The sequence below is a fragment of the Portunus trituberculatus genome, chromosome 25 (genome assembly GCF_017591435.1).
Source record: "Portunus trituberculatus isolate SZX2019 chromosome 25, ASM1759143v1, whole genome shotgun sequence".
In the NCBI taxonomy this organism is placed as follows: Eukaryota; Metazoa; Arthropoda; class Malacostraca; order Decapoda; family Portunidae; genus Portunus; species Portunus trituberculatus.
In genome coordinates, this window is record NC_059279.1 from 9,970,267 (window position 1) to 9,995,527 (window position 25,261).

Genomic DNA, 25,261 nt, shown 5'->3' on the forward strand with positions numbered 1-25,261 from the left:
TGCTTGTCCTAAAAGAGATGTTCTTGTAATTTCAAGTTACGGCTTGTTGAACTGATGTACCTGGTTTTACAACTGAGACAACGAAAACTGTATACTATGTTAGAGCTCAAGGGATCAGGTACCCTATCCTTATATCTAAACAGAGATCCAATAATATTTGTAATAACAATAATAAATCTAAAGGTTAAGTCTGGAAAATGTCTGTGTAGCAGAACTGTTAATTACTTCTTAACAGGATAGGTTATATGATCCTGGAAACTTTAAAGAGAAATAAATACAAATATATAAAATAAGTATATTTACTTATCTCTGGTAGAGGTTGCTATTCTTGAGACAATGTCTTCTATCTCAGTCCATGATAAGATCAGCATACGCTCCGCCAATCGTTGGAAAACCTTCAAAAATTCTGGCGCCTCTTCTCCTTGCATATTTCTTCTGAGTATTGAAAGATCTTCCAAAATTCCAGCCTGAATGGGATAAGAAATAAATCATAGTGATAGTAGTTTGGCGATATTGGTTATTTGGTGGGAGGATGGATGATGTTAATGAAAAATAAATATAGACATTTACCCTGCAAGATTGAAAATAAATAAATGAATAAATAAAGATAAAAAGAAAAAATATATATCTTGAAGTTGTTCTTAGCTGCAAGTATTAAAAAAGTAATTATCAAAATTGAATCATATAAACCAAGCCCCACGCTGTGTCTAACCCTGACCCCCAGCACGTTTTTTGTCTGCTACCTCTCAAGAGTCTAGCAGCCAGCTTTCCCCTCTTGCATAAAAAAAGAAAATGAAGAATGAAAATAGTTATCCTTTTTTAAGAACAAAATGAATGACGGCAAACGTCCATCAAGAGGAAAAGGTAGATGTTGAAAGACAAAAGATTTTGAGTAGGCAAGGCATGGAGGCACAATTTGGGAAAACAATAGAAGGAACCTTAACAGGTCTATAAGCCTTCCAAGTGTTAAGGCCAGCGAGAACATGGAGAAAATCATTGTGAAAGATCTTAAAAGGTATTATGTACTGTTCAAAGCAGGGCCGGCCCAAGCCTCCATGGGGCCCTAAGCAAAATTGTATTTGGGGCCCCCCTAAGTAAATAAACAGGTAGACAATGTTCTTACTGTAATTGTGTCATGTTTAATTATTTTTGGTTTAAAAAAAAAGTGCAACGGCAATGTGGAACAATAAATTGTAATGCAAGATCAATAAAAACAAATAACACTTCCAAATTTCAACTTTATTAGCTCACAAAAATAATTATAAATTCAATTGTACAAAGACATATAGAATAAAATAAAATAATGAATAAATACCACACAAAAATTTAATGATATAAATGAACAGAGTTACTGTACTGTACCTAAAACAAAGTAACACAAATGGTTTATTTCACCCACTCTTAGTGTCCTTAGTGGTCACGCGGATTAAGGCGCCGCATTCTGCCATGATGGTGGTAGATTGCGGGGCATCGATTCGAATCCCACTAATGACATCTAGCAGCTATATGGCCTTTATTGCCTAGCAGCAGGACAAAATACTTCATTGGAGGGGGGCTCCTTGTGATGACTTAATTTCGGGATTATGTAATCCTTTGATCACCCACTCTCAAAACCTGTGCTTCCTGGCTTTTCTGGAGGCAGTCATTTATGACATTTGAATAAGAAATATGATGGCTAACTTTGCTCTTGATACTTATCACTGCCAGTCCACTAAGCCTTTCTTGTGCCATGGAAGATCTTTCTTCCTTTTTCTTTTCTCTGCCCATGAGGGATATGTCCTTTTTTGTGACATCGTTAGCCTAATAACCTATGTTAAGGATGCGCAGGGTACACTGCATGTCGGGAACCGTCAGTTGCACGTGTTTGCTGTTGTTTTCCTGGGCAGGTAGCGTGTAATTCACCTCCTCGGTCGCCTGCTGGTCACCCAGCCAGTCTTCCCCATTACGGAGCGAGCTCAGAGCTCATAGACCGATTTTCGGGTAGGACTGAGACCACAACACACTCCACACACCGGGAAAGCGAGGCCACAACCCCTCGAGTTACATCCCATACCTATTTACTGCTAGGTGAACAGGGGCTACACATTAAGAGGCTTGCTGGCAGGAAGCGCCGGTGCAGCGAAGCCTTATAATCCGGTGGCTTAGCGAAAAAAACGTGACACGCTAGATTAAAACAAAAAACTTTGCACACTGGTTGTTTGGGTCCCATGGAAGAATATTAGAGGGTGGTGCCCGATCTGCAATACCCAGGAAAAAAAAAGAGCCGCCCGAAGAGCATTTATGATCCCATATAAATACTACTTGATTGGATTTAAGGGTGATTTAGCACAATCTATGGGTGATTTAAGTACAAAGAACCACATAACATTACTTATAATACATTTTTACAACTCCATATTGTCTCCATATCTTTGATTATATAGAAATAACTTTATACATGGGCGAAAAATAACAAATAGGCTACAAAATATTTTTTTATTACTCTTGGGGGCCCCCTTGTGGCCTCGAGGCCCTAAGCCACCGCTTACTTCGCTTATGCGTCGGGCCGGCCCTGGTTCAAAGAGTGGACGGGAAGAAAGATCAAGGCATCTACCATCAGGTTGACATAAGAAGGGAAAGGTGAAGAAGCATAGTTATTGGAGATGTATTTGGACACGTCATAGAAATTAAGACCTAAGTTGGATCTTAAAAAATTGTAGCACTTTCTATTGATGAAAGATTTTTCAGTTTTCGTTAGAAATTTGACATGATTCCTGGTCAAAATACAAAATGCACAAGATTCTGATGATGGAAGATTCAAGTATTTTTTGTGGGCCACCTCACCATCATATACAGTACGAAAGCACACTGTTAAATCAAGTTTACGAAAGTCTAGGCTAGGAGAAAAAGTAAGGAATATACGTCTCCATGTCGGTGCTATGCACTCAGCACACAGAAACAGGTTTCTGACGCAGAATCAGTAGTCATTCCAAGGGAAAACCAGAATAACACCTCATCAGGTTCCCTAAATTAGCAAAAAGCTAAAGTTACCTCTGCTGTGGGTATTCTAAGTAAGAACTGGAGCAATAAGACAGGATACAGATATGAGATTGTGATCTGAAGAGTCCAAAGAAACGAGTTTGACAACGTAATCGGTATAAAACCCCACATAGTAATTAACTGATTAGCTTCTCTCTCTCTCTCTCTCTCTCTCTCTCTCTCTCTCTCTCTCTCTCTCTCTCTCTCTCTCTCTCTCTCTCTCTCTCTCTCTCTCTCTCTCTCTCTCTCTCTCTCTCTCTCTCTCTCTCTCTCTCTCTCTCTCATCACCGGAAAGTTACATTTCTTTCTGTCTTTTGCTAATCTCTCCCTGATTTTTTATTTTTTTTATTTGCATGCTACGAGGCTCCTCTTTCTCTAGTCTCGTGGCACAAACATTCTGCTTTTATTTCTACTGTGTTCAACTCTCTAGTGCAAAAGGTTAACTACCACTCAGTCGTTCATTCTTTTAACCAGTAAGCTGTAAAACTCCCTGTCTAATTCTGTATTTCTACTAAGCTATGACTTACTCTTTCTACTGAAAGAAATGTCTCATAAGTCCCCAGCATTTTCAGGGAAACTTTTTTACACGTAATCTTACTAGTACCACTGGAAATAAATAAAAAAAAAAAAACGATGTAATATAAAAGGGATACATAATAACAATGAAGAGTGGAGCTAATGGAGGTGGTATAAGGATAATGAAAAATGGGTGAAGATAAAATCGTTAATTAGGTTAATACAGAGGTTCTCTTTCAGTGCACAACTCTGTCGATGCGTTTCCGGCTTTATGCGCACCCTTACTTTGTTTCCATCACTCTTACAATGCGCAAATTTTCCGACTTTAAGCGCACTTGGCGAAAAAAAACTTTCATTTTAGAACAAAATATAATTTGCTAAAAGATTATTTTTTTCTGCCAAAAAAGAATAAAATAGGTTAAAAGAAATTAAGAAATGATATTCTAACAACAAAAATAATAACGAAATGTCAAAATATATAGATTAAACATTACATAGCAAAAAAACAACGAAACGGTTCGACGCCGTGTTTGTGATAGTTTAGCCACGTTGTCCTAGCTTGCCCGCGTTATGGTTTTGTATTTCACGTTTGCTAAGCATTATTATACTATTTTATTGATCAAAAGAAATTAATGAATTATATTTTAACAACAAAAATAGTAATTGAATGTCAAAACATATAAATTAAATATTACATAACAAAGGACCAACGAGACAGTTCGACGCGTGCTTCTTTTAGGTCCAGCCATGTTATTTCACCTCCATCTTGCCTGTGTTATGCTTTCACATTTCACGTTCGCTAAGCATTATGATATCTTTTACCTTTGCAGGTTGATGATATGGGATATTGGTGATCTTTCTAGGTTTATGAATATGGCTTCTTTCAAAGGGAAGGGTGTTACACGTATAGCTTATCTAGAAACGAAAAATATTTTCGCTTCAAGAGAAACTAGACATCATAACCAAGGTTGAGGCTGGTGAGAAGCTCCGTGAAGTAGGCAGATATTACTCTATTAATGAGTCCACTGTGCGTAACATGGTGAAATGTAAAGATGCCACAAAGAACGCAGTGCAAGAATGATCGATATGGTGCCCCTTATGGGAGGGTCTCAGGGTCAGTCGTGGTGGGTCCCAGTTCCAATCTTATTTATAACATAGGGTTCTATTATTCCGTTAATGCGTTTTCGATGTATGCGCACATTTTCTTGGTCCCATTCCTGCGCATTAAGGGAGGACCCCTTTACTATAAATAGCTGGTTAAATATCGATGAAGTTAGAAAAAGAAATGAATAGAGATACAGAGGGAAATGGGTTCTCAAATATAGTGCACGGCGCATGACTGAAATAGACTCGGCATAGCTGATAGTGCTGAGTGAATAGATAAATTGATAGACAAAGACGACAGATATGTATGTTGCATAGAGGGAGTCTTTGGTGTAACCATACTGACTTCTTGTAGTTTTGTTCTATTTATGTCTTTAAGATTAACAAATAAAAAGAAAAACATTATATCCTAAACATAGAGTAAAGAAAGAAGTGATGAATGTTGAAAATTTTCAACTCACCATATTTTCTTCGACTTGCTCAGCAGCTGGGGAGAGTCCTAAAAGCTTTTCCTTAATGGTATCACGTGGTCCATCCTGTGCAGTAGAGACGAATGAATTATTCCGCGGCAGAGATATAGTGGAAAAAATATATAAGATGAAAGGCAATCGCCCAAATGTTATAAGAAAAGAAAGATAAAATCAGAAAAAAAAAATTAGTTTGAATAAAACAGTACTGGTAAAATTTAGATTATTAATAGGAAAAAAAAAAGTGAAGCTGATACAAAAAATACAAATTTTAGTCCCCAACTATTTACTGTCTCATTAATAAAACCTACTGCTTCGCCTTTACCAGTTACCCGTAAATGTAAATACACTCTGAGTTTATCATATACACACACTAGGATTTCCATAAACACACACACACACACACACACACACACACACATATATATATATATATATATATATATATATATATATATATATATATATATATATATATATATATATATATATATATATATATAAACATACCGCAACACTGAAGCTTAGCGCTCTTCTTTCTGCCTCGTATGAGATTGAGATTGTCTCTTCTACTTCTTGCACTGATGTGAGCTGTAGTGTCTGCAAAATAAATGAAGGATAGAAAGAATAAATAACCACAACTATACAGAAGAGAGAGAGAGAGAGAGAGAGAGAGAGAGAGAGAGAGAGAGAGAGAGAGAGAGAGAGAGAGAGAGAGAGAGAGAGAGAGAGAGAGAGAGAGAGAGAGAGAGAGAGAGAGAGAGAGAGAGAGAGAGAGAGAGAGAGTGTGTGTTGGGAGAGGAGAAGGCAAATTAACACATGTTCACACATTATAGTACCTGTTTTGATGTAGTCCAAATGAATTCATCATCACAATCCCCAGTGTAGATCATAATATTGCCCTCAACTTCGGCCCGTTCAAGTCGGACTACAGCTCCTTCTCCCCTGATAACAAAGGTTCCCTCAGAACTGCGTTGTGTTCTCTCCACCGATTCTTTGTTGCCGTTGATCTGGGAAAATTGTGAAATTGTTGGTGTTTTTTTTTTCTTTCCTGTTGATGCAGGAGAGAAGGCCAGCCAAGGGCAACAAAATATTAAAAAAAAAGGTCCACGAGTGCTGGTTATTTCAAAGATAAATAAAGGATTAGCCAAAATTAGAGAGAAAATGTCTTGATATCTCCCTCTTATAAGAAGTCAAGTCGTAGAAACACGGTAATACAGAAGGAGGTGGAGAGTTCAAGAGTTTACCAGAGAAAGGTAAGAATGATTGAGAGTACTGGTTTACTCTTGCGGTAGTGAGTTGGACAAAATAGGGATGAGAAGAAGAAAGCCTTATGCAGTGAGGCCGCAGGAGGAGGGGAGGCATGCAGTTAGCAAGATCAGTAGAAAAGTTAGTATGAAAATAGTTATAAAAGATAAAAAGAGATGCAACATTTCGGCGGTGAGGAAGAGATTGAAGACAGTCAGTCAGAGAAGGGGAGTTGATGAGACGAAGAGCTTTTCATTCCACGCTATCTAATAAAACTGTGAGTGGAACCCCCCCAACCTTCTGAAGAGTACTCCATACAGAGAGGGATAAGGCACTTGTACAGAGTTAGCAGTTGGAGAAGCGAGAAAAATTGGCGGAGACGCCTCAGAACACCTAACTTCATAGAAGCTGTTTTAGCAAGAGATGAGATGTGAAGTTTCCAGTTAAGATTATGAGTAAAGGACAGACCGAGGACATTCAGTGTGGAAGAGGGAAACAGTTGAGTGTCTTTCAAGAAGAGGGGATAGTTGTCTGGAATGTTGTGTCAAATTAATAGATGGAGGAATTGAGTTTTTGAAGCATAGAAAACTACTAGATTTTCTCTGCCCAAATCAGAAATTTTAGTAAGACCAGTAGTCAGGCGTTCTGTGGCGTCCCTGCGTGATCTGTTGATCTCCTGAAAGGTTGGTCGTCTCTGAAATGAAATGGAAAGATATAGGGTAGATATATAGTAGTAGACACTTACCGAAACGATAATTTACTTCTACCGAGGTCTAATAGCACTAGTTCAGGGGGTGCTGTGAACCTTTCATTAAAGCTAGTTGTGATCTCGCTGAACCCATTGTGTCTCAAAACTCAAGGGGGCATTCACAGCCTGCCCTTTAAAAACAACTCTCCTACTTCTCATAAAACTACATACACACACCCTTTACTTAAAATTCAAAATTTAAATAATGGCAACTCCAAACCCAGCCCCGGAGTCCCCTTCTGGGGAGGGGATCAAAAATGTCCCCCAGGTCGGACTGCCCTCTCATTAGCGACCCAAAATGTCTTGACACCTCCCTCAATAATTTTGTACAATAACTTCTGCAACATTCTCGGTCTTCGATCTAATTTTCAATCTGTGGAACACCACCTCTCCTCTACTAAATCTCATCTTCTTTTCCTCATTGAAACACAGCTGTCTGAGGCAACTGACAGTAGCCGCTTCTCTGTTCCCTCCTACTTTTTCTATTCTCATTTTCGTTCTAAGGTTGGATGTTATATCTATGTGCGCAATGACTGAACTTGCTCTCGTGCCCATGCTCTTGAGTTTTCCGAGTTTTCTACCACTGGCCTAGACTCAACAGTCACTCTCGAACTAAATCTATCTGTGCTGTCTATCTCTCCCCTAACTCCTCTGACTAGAGTAAATTCTTTGACTATTTAACTTCCAAAGTGTAGTAAATTCTGTCCCTCTACCCTTTCGCGGAGATCTCCACCCTTGGCGATTTCAAAGTTCACCACCAGCTTTGACTTTCCTCTCCCTTCACTGAACATCCAGGTGAACTGACCTTCAACTTTGCTCTCCTCCATGACCTAGAGTAACTGGTGCAATACCCTACTTGTATTCCTGACCGTCTTGGAGATACGCCCAACATTATTGATCTCTTCCTTATCTCTAATCCTTCTGCTAATGCTGTCACCCTATCTTCTCCATTCGGATCCTCCGATCACAATCTCATTTCTGTATCTTGTTCTATTTCTCCAATCTCTCCACAGGATCCCCCAAAGTGGAGGTGCCTTTGGCGTTTTACCTCTGCTAGCTGGGGGGACCTGATGAGGTATTATGCTAATTTTTCCTGGAATGATTACTGTTTCTGTGTCATCTCTCTGTGCTGAACACAAAACAAAGGTGACAGTGTCTGGCATGAAGCCATACATTCCTCATTCTTTTTCTCAACCTAAACCTTCTAAACATTGGTTTAACACAGCTCGTTCCCGTGCTATACATGATAGAGAGGTTGCCCACAAAAAGTACTTGAGCCTTCCATCTCCTGAATCTCATGCACTTTATATTTCTGCCCGGAATTATGGCAAGTCTGTCCTTCAACCTGCCAAAACCTCCTTAAAATGTCAAAATCTTTCAAACTCTAAGAAACGCTAGAAAATCACCAGTAGAGTGAACTACGGAAGCCATACTGGCGACCAGATAGAAGATTGTGAAGTGACAGATATTTAAGAATTTTCCTATTCAGGATAGATTTTAAAACTTTTGAGAAGCAAGAGGTTAAAGTTATAGGAAGGTAGTTTGAGGGATTAGAACGTTCACCCTTTTTAGGAACAAACTGAATGCAGGCAAACTTCCAGCAAGAAGGAAAGGTAGAAGTCGATAGACAAAGTTGAAAGTGCAAGGTGCAACCACGGAAGCACAGTTTCTTTTCAGAACAATAGGAGGGATCCCATCAGGTCCATAAGCCTTCCGAAGTTTTAGGACAGAGAGGGCATGGGAAAACATCATAACGAAGAATTTTGATTGAAGACATGAAATAGTCAGAAGGAGGAGGACGGAGGGACAAGCAAATGTTTGAGAGAAGAGTTCAACTTTAGAGACAGAAGAGATGGCAGTGGTGCCATCAGGATGAAGTAAAAGAGGGAAAGATGAAAAAGTGAAGTTATTGGAGATGTTTTTGGCCAGATGTCAGAAGTCCCAAAGGGAGTTAGAGTTTCAAAGATTTTGACATTTGGCCACGTTTAAGAAGAGACGACATTATTCCGGGCAGAAATATGAAGTGCGTGAGATTCAGGGGATGGAAGGCTCAAGTACCTTTTGTGGGCAAACTTTCCATCATGTATAGCACGAGAACAGGCTATGGTAAACCAAGTTTTAGAAGGTTTAAGTTGAGAAAGAGAATGAGGAATGTACGCCTCGATGCCAGACACTATCACCTCCGTTATGCGTTCACCACAAAGAGATAGGTGTCTGACACAGAAACAGTTATCATTCCAGAGAAAATCAGCATAATACCGCCTTAGGTCCCCCATCTGGCATATCCCTGGATATCCCTACAACGGCAAAATCATAAAACTTACAAAAATCAAGCAAGACAACAAACTGACAAAAGTATTCACCAAAAATTATCCCATGTGTCTAGCCATGGACTACATCAAAGATCATCCGTCAGTGGTGTGGGCAGAGAGAAACCTTCGACGCGGCTCTAAGGACCCAAGGAAACAAGTCATCGCCATGTGGGAGGGAGAAGTACCCGCATACCTAGATCTCCCAGGAATACGCTCGTGCAAGATAGAAAAGTATGTGGGGAAACCAGCTTTCTGCAGGAACTGTCAGAAATGGGGTCATCAAATGTGGGAGTGCGACAGAATAACGATATGCGGATTCTGCTCTCAACATCACGACATGAGTGTGTGAAAGAACAAAATAACAACCGGGGAGGCAATAGTGCACAGGCGTCCGAACTGCTCCCAGGAACACAATGCCTGGAGCTTGAAATGCCCCATGCAACCCAAGACCTCACTACACCCAAGGGAAGAAATAATTGCCCATCCACCGCCTACCACAGCTGCATACCTCACCTACTAAATCCCCCTCCGCCTCCTCCTCGATGGACCCCACCCCAACCATCTACTACAGCCGCCCCGCCGCCCCTCAGCGACTACCCTCCCCTACCCACGGGACCCACCTCCCACCAGCAGCATCGCCATACCTCAGGTCACGCCGTCCCGCCTCCGACACACCTGCCCACGCGGCCACGCCGACCCAAGCATTGACGAACGAGGCGCCTCAAGCCTCCAGCCACGTGACGCCTCCCCTACCATCCCAGGGGACGAGCACCGACCACCATCACCCAGCCCCGACAGCCAGCACCAGGGAGACGAGCGAGCCTCTACAATGCCCATCACTACTCTACATCCACCAACTACTAACACAGCGGCTACAATTACCCAGAGCAGCTTACAGGACGAAGTCGAGACACTGCGTCAGGAAGTAAAAACACTAAAACTGAGTCAAGATATAATGCAAAAGGCAAACCAAGATCTGCAAACCATGGTCGCAGCGCTTCACGTAACATTGAAAGCAGAAATGAGCAGCATGAAAGCGCTACTCATGAAACTGGCCAGCCAAACCAAAATAACATCTCAGGCTACGGCAGCTCCCAGACCCAGCACGCATATGGATGTCGACGATACACCACAACAAATGAAGATTCCAGCACAACATACAAGCAACCCACTGCCGAGAGGAGAAGCGTCGAATGCGATAGGTCAGGCCACGCTCAGGAAAGACAACACCAACGACGACCTGACCAACCACGCACACCTGCCACCCGCATTACCCAGCTCACCGCCGCTCCACTCAACCAACCCGCCACAACAACTTCCACAGCAGCCGCCGCACCTGTCCGCCAACACGAAGCAGGCGCTGCCTCCACAACACAGTGCAACAAGCAAGGGTCTGGCCAACAACAAACACCTGCCACCCGCGTCGCTCAGCTCGCCGCCGCCCCTCTCAACCAGCCCGCCGCAACAACCTCCTCAGCAGCCGCCGCACCCGACAGCCAACATAACGCAGCAGCCACCTCCACCACACAGTGGCCACAGTACAACCAGGGACCAACTATTACTCCTACAGTAATGGAGAAGTAAGTACTCTGCAGTGGAACATACATGGTGTTAACAGTAAGGCGTCGAGTCTCCTGCAGTATATACACACCCATAATATAGACATTATTATTCTACAAGAGACACTATCCAGTGATGCTTCCAATATGAGATTTGGGAATTATCAAATGTTTCAACGACCTTTCCAACAAGGAGGATCCCGAGGGCTTATCACGCTAGTTAAAAAAGATATACCAGCCACCTTAACAGAAAATTCTTCTCATCTGAGCTATCAAGTCGAAACATTCAGTGTGTCACAATACATGACAACAGGAACACAAAATTCGACATCAATAACATATACAGCAGGCAAAGGTCGCAATTCAACCTGATCCCTCTACTTGAAAACAATCATAGACGCCTTACTGTCCTCGCTGGAGACTTTAACGCTCATCACCATGCTCTTGAGCCATGGAATACTGGCAACACCAATCAGAGGAGACAACACATAGTACATGAGCTGGAAGACTTCGAGAAACTACAGCTGCATGGCGCGCCTCAAGCCACACATATAGCGGATGGAAGACTTGATCTGGTCCTTACACTACATGCTGGAGGCCTTGACGTTACCAGTGATTGCGTACCAGAATTACTCAGCGACCACTGGGCACAGACGATCAACATTACAGTGAGTAGGGAAACATTCCTTGAAACAGCAGTAAGGAAGAGATGAGTAACAAAGGAAGCCAACTGGTCAGTATTTCAAGCCCACCTTAGTACCTGGTACAGGAACTATATTGTACCTGACAACGTCAACACCTACTATGAGGACTTGAGTCGAGTTATCCAGGATGCAGCCGATGCCTCGATGCCACGCTCAATGAAAAAGAAGTATAACCATGGAAGGAAACATATCTGGTACTATGACAAGAGAGTGAAAATGTTTAACAAAATCTCTCGACTATTAACAAAAAACTACAAACACAGAAGTGAAGAAGATAAAATTCATCTGCAAGAATGGATGCCTTATGCCAGAATACAAATGCCTTTGATCCGAAAGGAAAAATACTTACAATTCACCTCACGACTAAACCACACCACAAGCATGACAAAGGTGTGGAATAAGATCAACCTTATCAGAGGAAAACACTCACACTCGCCCGCCCACCATGACCCAGCCGGGAAGGCAGAGATATTAATGCGGGATTATTCAGAAAAATCTGCTACCGCAAACTTACCTGACACACTACGTGAAAAGAAAGCTGCCCTTGAGTTGAGTTGAGTTGAAGGGGGATAGAAAAAATGGGTGAAACTATGAAGAGTTAAAGTTGGTGGGAAGGGAAGTGTTTAGGGCTATATTGAGAAAGGAAATAAAGTGGGAGTGTAAAGGTGACGGGCAAACCGTCTTGCTAATTCTTACTTTATTTTTTTCTCTCTCTCTTGCGGCTTACTTCTGCCAATGATCTATTTGCTTTACCTCATGTCTTGGCTTTTTTTTTTTTTTATTATAAGTTTCCTGCTTTGCCTCTCTCCGCTTCCGGGTGTCTGCAGACAGTGCTGGTGTCCACCACCCCTTCCCGGGGAGCTGCCCTTTGACTCCGCGCGCCTGGCTCTTATAGCAGGGGCGACACGACAACAGGACGATACAGATCAGGCAATAACAAGGGAGGAACTGCTGGCAGCGAGGAAGAGTAGCGCAGACACTGCGCCAGGTGAAAACCGGAATACCTATTCCATGCTAAATGCTGTGTGTCAAGTTGAGGGAGATCCATTACTGAAGCTGTACAATATGTCACTGGCGCAAGGAGCGCTCCCTGAAGCATGGACAGTGGCAAATATCGTCCCAATACCCAAAACAAATGAGTCTGACAAATACACACCATCAGCCTCACCTCAACTATGTGCAAGATGCTCGAACGAATCCTTCTTAACCGCCTTCTTTATAAGATTGGAAAGTTCGATGTTGCAGTGAACGGTTTCGTTATGCACAGAAGCACAGCAAACTGCTTAGTAAACTACGTGTCAAATGAAAGTGCAAAAACAGCTGTATTTATAGACATTGAAAAAGCCTTTGACAGAGCTCAACCAATAGTGATACTGAGTGAACTGATCAAACTAGGAGTGAAGGGAAGGCTTCTATCCTGGATCCAAGACTACCTAACTGACAGGAAAGCTCGAGTGATGTTTCAAGGTGCGAAATCAACGTACATGAAACTTGAAAATGGAACGCCTCAAGGGGGAGTTCTCAGCCCCAGTCTATTCAATATATTGATGAATGTGTTAGCATCATTACCGTATCCCGATGGAACGCAGCATATCGGTTATACTGATGATATTGTTATCCAGACAAGCGGGAAAAACACAGCAACCAAAATGCAAGAGGCGCTAAACCTGCAAACTTCTAAGTGCGAGGAAATCGGATTTACGGTCTCGCAGAATAAAATAGTCCATGGCCAAGACCCGCAGCATCCCCCCCACCAAACTGCAAATACAGGGTCGCGACATCGAGTGGGTTGCCACCTTGGTGTTACTGTTGCGAGAAACAGAACCTGGCAGGCTGAGGTACATCTGAAGGCCAAAGGTACAGTGAGGAATAGAATTATCAAAGCCCTATCATGGAAAGGAATGGCAGCCACAAGCAATGTGATACTCAGTGTTTACAAAACTTTGGTGCGTTCACTCGTCGACTACGCAGCCCCAGTCTTAATCAACATCACCGCCAGTGACGCCACGGCGTTAGAGACCATCCAGAATGACGCACTAAGAACGGTATACGGGACCACAAAATGGACCAAGACGGATAATCTTCGTGCTGAAGCTCAAGTTTCGATGCTTGTTGATAGAGTCGAACACCTAACAGCAAACTTCTTCATCAGAACCTATACTCGTGACGACCATCGTGATTACGCCCATCAAGTTCTGCTACGCCACCACGAGGGGCGGCGTGGCCAGGGAAAGTATACCACAAAGGCAGCAAGCATCCTAAGTGCTTCGAGGTCACTTAGGGCGACATAAGAGCTGCAGTACTCCCTCAAGAACCTCAGGTATGCCCTCCATGGCAACCAACACTATTTACGACGATCATCACACCACTGAATCGAAAAAACCAAGATTGCCTGCCAGCGGAAATGCGGCAACATGGCCTTCAGTTTCACTGTTTGATCTGCTGCAGTCTCTGACGAGACAGCCAGACGTTACCCTACGGAACGAGCTCAGAGCTCATTATTTCCGATCTTCGGATAGGCCTGAGACCAGGCACACACCACACACCGGGACAACAAGGTCACAACTCCTCGATTTACATCCCGTACCTACTCACTGCTAGGTGAACAGGGGCTACACGTGAAAGGAGACACACCCAAATATCTCCACCGGGCTGGGGAATCGAACCCTGGTCCTCTGGCTTGTGAAGCCAGCGCTCTAACCACTGAGCTACCGGGCGTGTATCCATGAAGCAGCAAGACACTACAGTATTGTACTACACTGATGGGTCTGTCGAGCAGGACGGCAGGTCAGGTGCAGCGTTCATGTGTTCCGTGAGGGACGCAGGTGATACCGCCGCTCACGCCAGAATCGCCACCGCCACCATCTTCTCTGCCGCCGTGCCATCTCCACCACCCCCTCCGCCGCCACCACCACCACCACCGCCACCACCACCATCACCACCTCAGCTGCCCGGGTGACAGACTTCTCTTCCTCTTCCCAGGCCGAGTTAGCCGCCATCAAACTGGCCGTTGATCATGCACGCACCTCACACAAACTTGACGTCCTGATCAATACTGACTCGAGAACAGCCATCGCCTCACTGTGCAGGCATGACAATGAAAATCAACACCTTACGCAAGCCATCAGCACCACAGCAAGAGCCATACAGACGGAGGGAAGAATAATTACCATCAACTGGATTCCTTCCCACGTTGGAATCTCTGGTTATGAAAAAGCTGATCTGCTTTCTAAACAGGCAGCTCCACTTCCTGATGTTAGCTTTAACATCCCTAGGACCCGCCAACAACTCCGACAACAACTCCGCGACAGCAAGCGGAGAGGAGGCGCCTTCAACGGGAGAGTGAAGCACAACACGGTGACAGTACTAGCGCACGCTGGATGGGGGTGGTGGACACGGACGACCCCCGTCTGCCCCGCCCCGCCCACACCACCAGACGCCTCGAGCTGGTGAGGTCCAGGATAAGGCTTGGCTACCCGGTACTGCGCCTGGGAGTTGGGGATCGCCACGCCAGAGGAGAAAAGACGGTGCCGCCTGTGTGATGTACAAAACGGACACAAACTTGAACACTATCTACGCGATTGTGAATGTGTAAACACTCCATGAAAAGTGCAATATATCGAACCCAACACTACCTGACCTTGCAAAACACTTTCTGAACATTCTAACAGAAACACTAAGTGCCTATCCAAAATTTTGTGATATTGATAAATAAACAGAAATGTACATAATCTCATGCACTAAACCCTAGTCCTTTCACATGTATTGTACCATATTACATCTTGAGAATAAAAGTTAAGAATCAGAATCAGAATCTCTCTCTCTCTCTCTCTCTCTCTCTCTCTCTCTCTCTCTCTCTCTGAGAAGAGCACCTGGATGTTGATTGGTTGAGTATTTGCGCGCCAATTTTTCAGTCAGCTGCTGGCCATAATAGAGATGTGTCTTCGAATTTCCTCCATTGTTTTTCAGTCATGGATGAATAATCAGGTATGTGACTGTCTTTATATATTTTTTTCTGAATTGTAAATGTTTTTTAGATCGTTGGAAATAATATGATTCCTCGGTTTCTGTTGAAATTTGTAATTTGTGACCAATTATATGTACGTGACGTTTTGGTCATGTTAGTCATATGGTTACTGACATTATGATATGAAGTATGTTACTGACGTTAGGGCATGAAATGATTGTAAGTAATTTTTCTCGTAGGTTCTCTGGCCTGTGCAAAGAATCATTTATAATAGTTCATCCTAATATTTACTATAATTTTTACTTTAACAAAATAAGATGTAATGGTAGACTAAAGTAGGTAAGTAATGAGTTTGGCTGTGCATGAGTTCTTCCGACTAATTTTATGCTATGCCTTGTATTTGTAGGACTTCATACGTCAGTCTTTTTTACTCAGGTGTTAGAAGCAGGCAGCTTTGTAGAAATAATATAGGAATTGTACCAGCTGAACAGGATAATAGGTTGTGATGAATCTTCAGATGAGGAGAAAGACAAGAATTGCAATACTGGACCCTGAAGACCAAAGTGAATTACACGCGCGCACACACACACACACACACACACACATTATTATCACTACTACAATTATCATTATTGTTGCCATTTACGTACAATGTACATGTATGTAGGTACGTGTATGTGTGTGTATACATATGTCATTATTATTATTAATTATTATTATTATTATTATTATTATTATTATTATTATTATTATTATTATTATTACTACAATTATCACCATTGTTGCCATTTTCATGTATATGTAGGTACGTTTATGTATGTGTGTATACGTATGTGTATGTATATATATGTGTAAGAGTGTGTATATATGTGTATAGGTATGTATACATGTGCGGGTATTTATGTATGGGTATGTATATATACAAGTGTGTATATATGTATGTGTAAGTGTGTATATATAGGTATGTGATTATGAATGTATGTATGTGGGTAAGTGTGTGTATATGAGTATCATAAACATAGATGTTCGGTCTGTTAGGGAGCTACGGCTCGACAGACTGTTGCTGAAGTGATAGATTATAGTATTCTATGTATTTGCTAACAGCAATAAACTTTACTTACTTACTTACTTACTTACTTACTTACTTACTTACTTACTTACTTACTTACTTACTTACTTACTTACTTACTTACTTACACACACACACACACACACACACACACACACACACACACACACACACACACACACCTACTTACCTTCATAGTAAAATGTTTATCCTTACACTGTTGGTCATCTAATGAGCGGGTGACTATGAAAAGAGTATCCTGGATCGGGGCAACAGTGAGAGGAGCCGTGGGTGGACGCTTTTTCCCGGGATACTTCTTTCGCCCTGTAGATTTCTTGTTCTTTCCCTTAGGTGCTGTGTAACTAAATGGAACATTAAGATTAACCCACCAATCATATACGTTTTGAGATATATTCAATTGACTGTTAAATAAAGACTGCTATTTCATAAGGAAAGTGTTTGTATGTGTTTACCTAGGTCGTCTGTTGGTTACCTAGCCACCCGTTGCCCTACGGAAAGAGCTGAGAGCTTGTACTCGTACTGATTAATCTGCAGGTAGGACTTAGACCATATCACACACTACCCTCCGTCACAGGAAAGCCACAATCCCTACAGTTACATTTTGTACCTAGTTGCTGTTGGGTGAACAGGGGCTACACATTAAGAGGCTTGCCATTTACCTCGCTGTAGTCGGGACTCGAACCTGGGCCTTCTCGGTTGTGAGCTAAGTGCACTAACACAGCAGCAACAGAACGGTCAGAAAGGAAACTCGAGATGAAGTTACAGATTTAAGAAAGGAAGTCATAGGATCGTAGTCTGTAATTCAAAGTTTTGTGTCAGGCTATATGGAAAGCTTTTGATATGTCTAAGGCAACGTTTCTCAACCTTTTTACCCTTGCATAACTCTTAAAATAAATTACAAGTCTCAAGGAGCGCTTGCGCAAAAATCAAATTATATACCATATATTTCTCATTTTATTTTCATCGTATTTCACTTGACAAATATCCTAATATAATTTTTTGAATAACTGGTTTAAGGAAAAATAATATTATATTACAATAATCAATGAAATATTGTGCTTGTTTAGTTACATTAGGTATATGAAATTCAATAGAAAGTCAAAAGCGCATTAGCTTATCTCACTTGTTCTTGCGGAACCCTTAGGGACCTTTTGCGGAACCTTAGGGTTGCGGGGAACCCCGGTTGAGAAACCCTGGTCTAAGGTAACAATAAAAACTTTACCAGTATTCCTAAAGAAGATGACCAAGACTCAGTAAGGGAGACCAGATTATAAGTAGAATAGTCTCAGTGGAACCCATACTGGTGATCAGATAAAGTTGTGAAGTGATAAGTGTGTACAAATCTTCAAGAAAAAAAAAAAAATTAAGATTAGTAGGAGTGAGTTAACCGTAGTTTGGAAGATGTAGGCTTGAAAGAAGGTGTGAAGAATACAAGTCTTTCTGCCAGACACTATGATTTTTGCTATGTGCTCAGCACATGGAGATGGATTCCTAACACAAAAGCAGAAGTCATTCCAAGGAAAATCTGAATAATATCTCATCAACCAACAACCCAGAGACACATTCGTCTTAGGGATCCTGATGAAGTCTCATGGGTTTGGAATAGGGGCCTGACCATAAATACCATAAACAGGATTCAAAGTTAGGAAAAAAGTTAGAAATGTTGAACATGTCTCCAGCACGGTCAGGAAAGCGAGTAGCATGTCGCACTAATTGCTGGATGCTTTGGAAGATAACAAAATAAGCTTAATTCACAAAGATAGTACGTTATTGGAGAGGAAACCCAAATTTAATCATTGAAGCTTCCAAGAATGGAAAACTCTGCAGAAAGAATGTGTTCCACTTTGCAAGTTAATAAGTCTAAAGAATTTTTTTTTCTTTATAGTCAGAGAAATTAATTGAGAGAGTGACTCCATAGTCATAGCAAGATATTGAAAAAAAAAATTGGAAGATTTTATACCTTGTCCACAAAAACAAGTTAGATTGTTCTACACAAACACAACATCCAACTTTGGATTAAAAATGAGGATACAGTAGAAGGGAACAAAAAAAGGGCTCAGATACCTATATTTTAGTTAGGAAATGAATATAGGATTTAATAGAGAAGAGGTGTAGTACTGTTTGAAAAGTAAATCTAAAGCTGCAAATGTTGCAGAAGTTAGTGAAGAAAAATTGAAGGGGTTATCAAGACACTTAAGATCCATACCAAAAGAGAAGTCAAACCTGTGAACAGATAGTCTCCTCCCCAGACGGGTACTCGTATATATTTCTTCATTTTTATTAGAGCACTGTCCTGTATTTAAAAATTTGAATTGTTCCTTACCTTGCTGCTCCTCCTTCTCTTTGGACATCTACTTCGATGACTTCTTCCAATTTCTTGCTTTCAACTTTAGCCTGGTGACCTGTGAGCTTCAGCATGGAGTACCTGAAAGTATAAAAATCATTAGTTTTGTTATATCATGAAATACCCAACGTTTCTTATGACATTGCAAATCTAGATCAAATGTTTTGGATTTATTCGGCAACATAATTCTACATTTTCATCACCTCAAAGTCCACATAGTTTATCTTATGTGCTACTGTATTCCACGGGAAATAAACTATACTCGCCGCACCGAGAAATGGCCGCTAGGGTGTGGAAAATGGGGACTCCCCCAGTGTTGCTGCATCTCCAGAGATCATTGGCCTGCCTCTCTCTCTCTCTCTCTCTCTCTCTCTCTCTCTCTCTCTCTCTCTCTCTCTCTCTCTCTCTCTCTGAAAACTCAAGGAAGGAAAACGGTAATGTCGCTCTCTCCTGCTCATATGCCACGTACGACTGCGAGAAACGAAACCTTTATGGAGAAAACAAGCTTTGATTTTTATCTCAGAGGAGATGCGGAACAAAAATTATAATAATTTCGGAAATAACTTCAGAAATGCACCAATTTATATAGAAACACAAAGAAAGAAGGAAAGACGAAGCAAGGAGTAAATGAGGTGGAGCAGGGTTGAAGAACGAAGTAGACGGTGATAATGGCTGCTACACTGGGGGAATCTTCTAGCCACGCCCTAATGGCCATTTCTCAATGCGGCAAGTATAACAATATCAAGTGTGTAACATGACTGTATGTGACATTAACAATACAATAAAGGTAGCATTGCTGAAAATTCTATAAATTAAACATAATTTTGATAGTTGATAGTGGAGGAGACAGGATTCCAGTCTACAGAAAACACTTGCCTTGTGTTAGCTTGGTTGGTCAAAAAGAAACTGAGAAATCTTACTTGTTTTTAGCATACAGTAAACTGCTAGATCTAAAACAGTTTCCTAAATGTTTTAGTCTGCGATCCCTTTCATTAATATCAAACCTACCATGACCACAAACTTTAAAAAGCCTTCTAAATTTGCACTAATCTTCAGTGGCATAGATACATTTAAGATAAACCACAGCAATGAAGACACTACAAAATATTATGTAAACTTTATTAATGTCAATTAATATTTATCAAAAATTATTATTACAATCATACTTCTAACAAGAAGGATATAAAGTCAAAGTTTTTAATCCGGAAGGGAGGAGTACATGGGACATCCAGACCATTAGACTTTCCGGACCATCAGGAAATACAACCCGCAAATCAATTTAAAATGCCATAATATATTGTATAATACAAAATAATATTGAAACTGAACACATAACACATCTAACACTGGAATTCTGTGGAGTTCCTTAAACTTATAAATCCAACCGTCAGAAAATTGAGTATAAGGAGGACAGTGTTTAGCAATCAGGAGTACAAAGGTTTCTAAAATTGACTTAAGACATGAGAATTCCTGAGGTCCTGCTGTCACACGTGTTTATTTTTTTTTTTTTCCTGTTTTCTTGATTAATAGTTCGATTCTCGGCCTGTTACGGCCTGCCATGTTAAAGATTCAGTATTCATGTGAAGTATTCAAGGTGTCATAATTATGGGATATGGAGGCATAACACATGCATTCAAATCTTCCAGTGCCTATTTCTGACACCAATATGAGATTACTGCCATCATATTCATCATTAATAATAACAATAATGATGATGATAATAGTAATAAAATAAGAAGAATGGTAATAATAATAATAATAATAATAATAATAATAATAATAATAATAATAAAATAATAATAATAATAATAATAATAATAATAATAATAATATAATAATAATGATTATAATAATAACAATAATAATAATAACAATAATGATAATAATAATAATAATAATAGTAATAATAATAATAATGATAATGACACTAATAATAATAACAATGATAATAGTAATAATTGTAATAACAATAATAATGATAATAATAATAATAATAATAATAATAATAATAATAATAATAATAATGATAATAATAATAATAATAATAATAATAATAATAATAATAATAATAATAATAATAATAATATTATTATTATTATTATTATTATTATTATTATTATTATTATTATTATCATTATGATGATGATGATGATATTAACAATAATAATAATAATATATTCATTATTATTGTTATATAGTAATTTTTATCATTGTGTGTGCGGGATAGGATCCCTAAGTGCATGGGTTCAAATCCTGGCCACGGTCCTAGTGTAGGAAGGACTTACATTCGGGGTAACGGTTCACTAACAGGTAGGCTTTCAAATAGGAAGTAACCTACCCAAAATACCTCCTCGAAGTCTGTAATTCCCATTAAGATCGCACACTGAAGTGGCAGTGCATCAGTGTGGCAACAGGCACCAAACTACTTTGTGTTCCCATATCTACTCTCCAGTGTCTCCACAGTGTTTTAACCATCAAGGCTTAATCGCAAGCAGATCTACAACTACCAACTGTCACCCTCTCAATGCAGATCTTATTATTCTCATTCTTTGGATAAAACTGTGACTTCACGCATCACATGATCCATCCTTAGTCAGGGGAGACATTAACTGCTCAGCCTAACAGCAGAAAAATCCCATAGATGACCACTAGTGGAGGTTCAAACCTATGTAAACCATGGTAGTAAACAAACTAGGCCCCTTTTATCATTGGGCTATGAGGCAATCTGTGTGTGTGTGTGTGTGTGTGTGTGTGTGTTTCACTGTTTGATCTGCTGCAGTCTCTGACGAGACAGCCAGACGTTACCCTACGGAACGAGCTCAGAGTTCATTATTTCCGATCTTCGGATAGGCCTGAGACCAGGCACACATTACACACCGGGACAACAAGGTCACAACTCCTCGATTTACATCGCGTACCTACTCACTGCTAGGTGAACAGGGGCTACACGTGAAAGGAGACACACCCAAATATCTCCACCCGGCCGGGGAATCGAACCCCGGTCCTCTGGCTTGTGAAGCCAGCGCTCTAACCACTGAGCTACCGGGCGTGTGTGTGTGTGTGTGTGTGTATTTACTTAGTTGCATTTACCTAGTTGTATGTTACAGGTTTCAAACGGACCTCATAGTACCCTTTCTCCATATTCATATTTATACAACTTTTCCATAAACTTGTACACACTTTCTGCTGCTACAATTTCTTCACTCAATCCGTTCCAAATATCCAACATCCTGTTTGGAAAACTAAACTTTTTAATTGTTCTTGGTCTGAATTTTCTTAATCTTATTGGAGTGTCCTTTTGTTTTCTTATCTCCATCCACCGTCAGTGATAATACGTCCTGTCTATCTATTTTTCCATGTGGTTTACTAACTTATACATCGTTATTAGATCTCCTCTTTACCGTCTGTTGTTCAAAGATGGTAGTTCCATTCCCTTCAGTCTTTTTTCATAGGGAAGATACTTTATTTCTGGCACCATCTTTGTAGCAATCCTTTGGATTTTTTCTATTCTCTTGATGTCTTTCTGCTTTTATAGTGACCACACCACTGCTGCATATTCTAGTCTAGTTCTTTATGATATTTTTCATCATACTCTCATCTATGTAATGAAACACCACCCTGATGTTAGTTAGTGTCCTGTATTTTGAAGCAGATAACCCATTTATGTGTCTTTCTGGAGTCACGGTGTCTTGTATAACCACTCTCAGCTCTTTTTCTTCAGTACTTTTCATTATAATTTCTTTTCCCATTTTGTATTCCCACGTAGGTCTTCTATAACTTTTACCCATTTCCACTATATGGCCTTTCCTGGTATTAAATTCTAATTTCCTCTATTGGCTTCACTTCCAGGTCTTGTTAATATCTTTCTGCAATTCCCTAGTCTTCGATGTTCCTAACTATTCTCAAAAGTTTCGCGTTATCTGCAAACATATTTATGAAACTTTTGCATATTGTTTATATATACTTAGAACATAATTGGTGCCAGCACTGAACTCTATGGTATGCCACTAGTGACTCTGCTCCAACTAGAAGGGGTGTCTCTTATCATTGTTCTCATTTCCCTATCTGTTGGGTAGTCAATCATTCTGTCTAAGATATTTCTTTTTATTCCATCGATGTGTTCCATTTTCTAAAGCAGTCTTCTATGTGGCACTCTATCGAAGGCCTTTTTAATGTCCAAATACACTATGTCAAACCATGCATCTCTCTCTTGTACTTCAGCTACGAGTATTACTATTGGATAAAAATTTAGTAAATTTGTTATGCATGATCTTATTTTTCTGAAACCGAGTTGTGAGTTCTGTTACATGGCATTTCTTGGCATTGAATTCTAACTTCAACCTGTTATTTCACTCATAGATTTTGTATATATCTTCCAGTAATAGTGAACAGTTTTCTCGGGTCTTAATTATTATTAACAATTTTACATCATCAGCAAATGAATTAATATAGCTGGTCACGCCATACTGTATGTCGTTTACATATACCTGGAACATAGTGGGGAATAACACTCCACTTGATACTTTACTCCAAGATGAGTATGTATACCTGATCACAGTTCTCATCTCTCTGTCCTTCAAGTAATCTCTTATCCAATCTAATATTATTCCTCTTAGTCCTCCTGTTCTTCAATTTCCAAAGTAGTCTGTTCTGAGGAACGTTATTAAAAGCCTTTTTCATAACCAAGTACACAGAGTCCACCCATCCATCTCTACTCTCCAGTCCTTCCACTACTCTTGAGTAGAATCTTAAATTCGACACACATGACCTTCCTGTCCTGAACCCAAGTTGTCTGTTCGACATAAACTTGTTTTTCTTCCAGATATATAACTCATTTCTCTATGATAACAATTTCACATATCTTACCCACAACACTTGTAAGTGACACCGGTCTGTAATTTAATGGCTTAGTTGACTTTCTTCCTTTAAATATTGGGATTATGTTAAATCTCTTCTATTCTTGTGGTACTCTCTCATCCCTTAGTGACCTTGTAACCATTTCCCAAACTGGTTCTAACAATTCATCTTTACATTTCTTTAGTGCCCAGCCCAACACACCATCCGGCTCTATCGCTTTTCTGACATCCAAATTTTCCAGTAGTCTTCCAATTCCTTCTTTGTGCACTATGATTTCTTACAAGCCTTGTCCTATTTGGTTCTGTAAAATACTCTTTTTCAGTGAAAACAGTCTTGAAACTGTCATTTATTATTTCATTCATTTCCTCTGCTGTTTGGTATGTCTTCCCATCTTTAACTATTTTTCTATTGTTTCCTTATTCTTCACCTTATCATTTATATACTTGTAGAAAAGCTTAGGTTCATCTTCGCTTTTCTGCACCACATCTTTCTCAAAGTTTCTTTCTTCCTCTCTCCTTACTTTAATATATTAATTTCTTGCATCCTTATACCGCTGTCTGTTGTTTTTATATCTCTGCTTTTTGAGTATCTTCCAAACTTTATCTTTTTCCCTCTTAATTTCTATACATCTGCCATTGTACCAAGCTTCTATACCCTTCTTTACTCTATAGATAGGTACGTATTTCTTCACTCCCTCGTTATACTTCTCTAGGAATAATTCATAATTTTCCTGTACAGTCTTTCTGTTCATAATGTTCCTACATTTTATGTCACCAAAAAATTGTCTTAACATTTCAAAATTTGCTCTTGCTTAATTTAGTCTCTCTTTTTTTTTTAGTCCTCCCTATATCTTAGCACATCCTCTTCCTGCATTTCTAATACTATAATGTTACATGGTCACTTCTTCCCATTTGACTCTGATAATGTATGATAATAGGGGGCTCAGGCTTCTTTGCGAATACTAGGCCAAGTAATGATAGTTCTTCTTCCCCTCTGCACCATGTTTATTCTTCCACCCACTGATCCAGCGTATTCATCGCAGCTAACTGTAACATCTTGCTCCACGATCAAGCATTACCCATCACTTCCATCTTTCTCCAGTTTGCTGTTTTGCTGTTGAAGTCTCCTACTAATAGTATTTTTCATCTCTTCTTATATTATCTCAGCACTTAATCACTCCCCTTTGTATTTCCTTATGTTCTTTTCTTCATATATTTGTCGTAGGTGGCACATACGTGACTATGATTCTCCTTTTTTTTTCTCCCTTTTGTGTGTGTGTGTGTGTGTGTGTGTGTGTGTGTGTGTGTCTGTGTGTGTGTGTGTGTGT

At 40.2% G+C, this 25,261-nt stretch overlaps 1 protein-coding gene across 1 annotated transcript in view; it reads right to left on the reverse strand.

The window, feature by feature from the left end:
• The window catches only part of LOC123508821 (hemolymph clottable protein-like), a gene marked incomplete in the record, with an annotated part of 154,330 nt that overhangs the window by 80,405 nt on the left and 48,664 nt on the right, over positions 1-25,261 (reverse strand). The window contains 6 exon segments of the mRNA XM_045262747.1: positions 304-467; positions 5,100-5,174; positions 5,616-5,705; positions 5,945-6,115; positions 16,903-17,074; positions 19,057-19,158. Coding sequence (XP_045118682.1) covers positions 304-467; positions 5,100-5,174; positions 5,616-5,705; positions 5,945-6,115; positions 16,903-17,074; positions 19,057-19,158 — 774 coding nt within the window.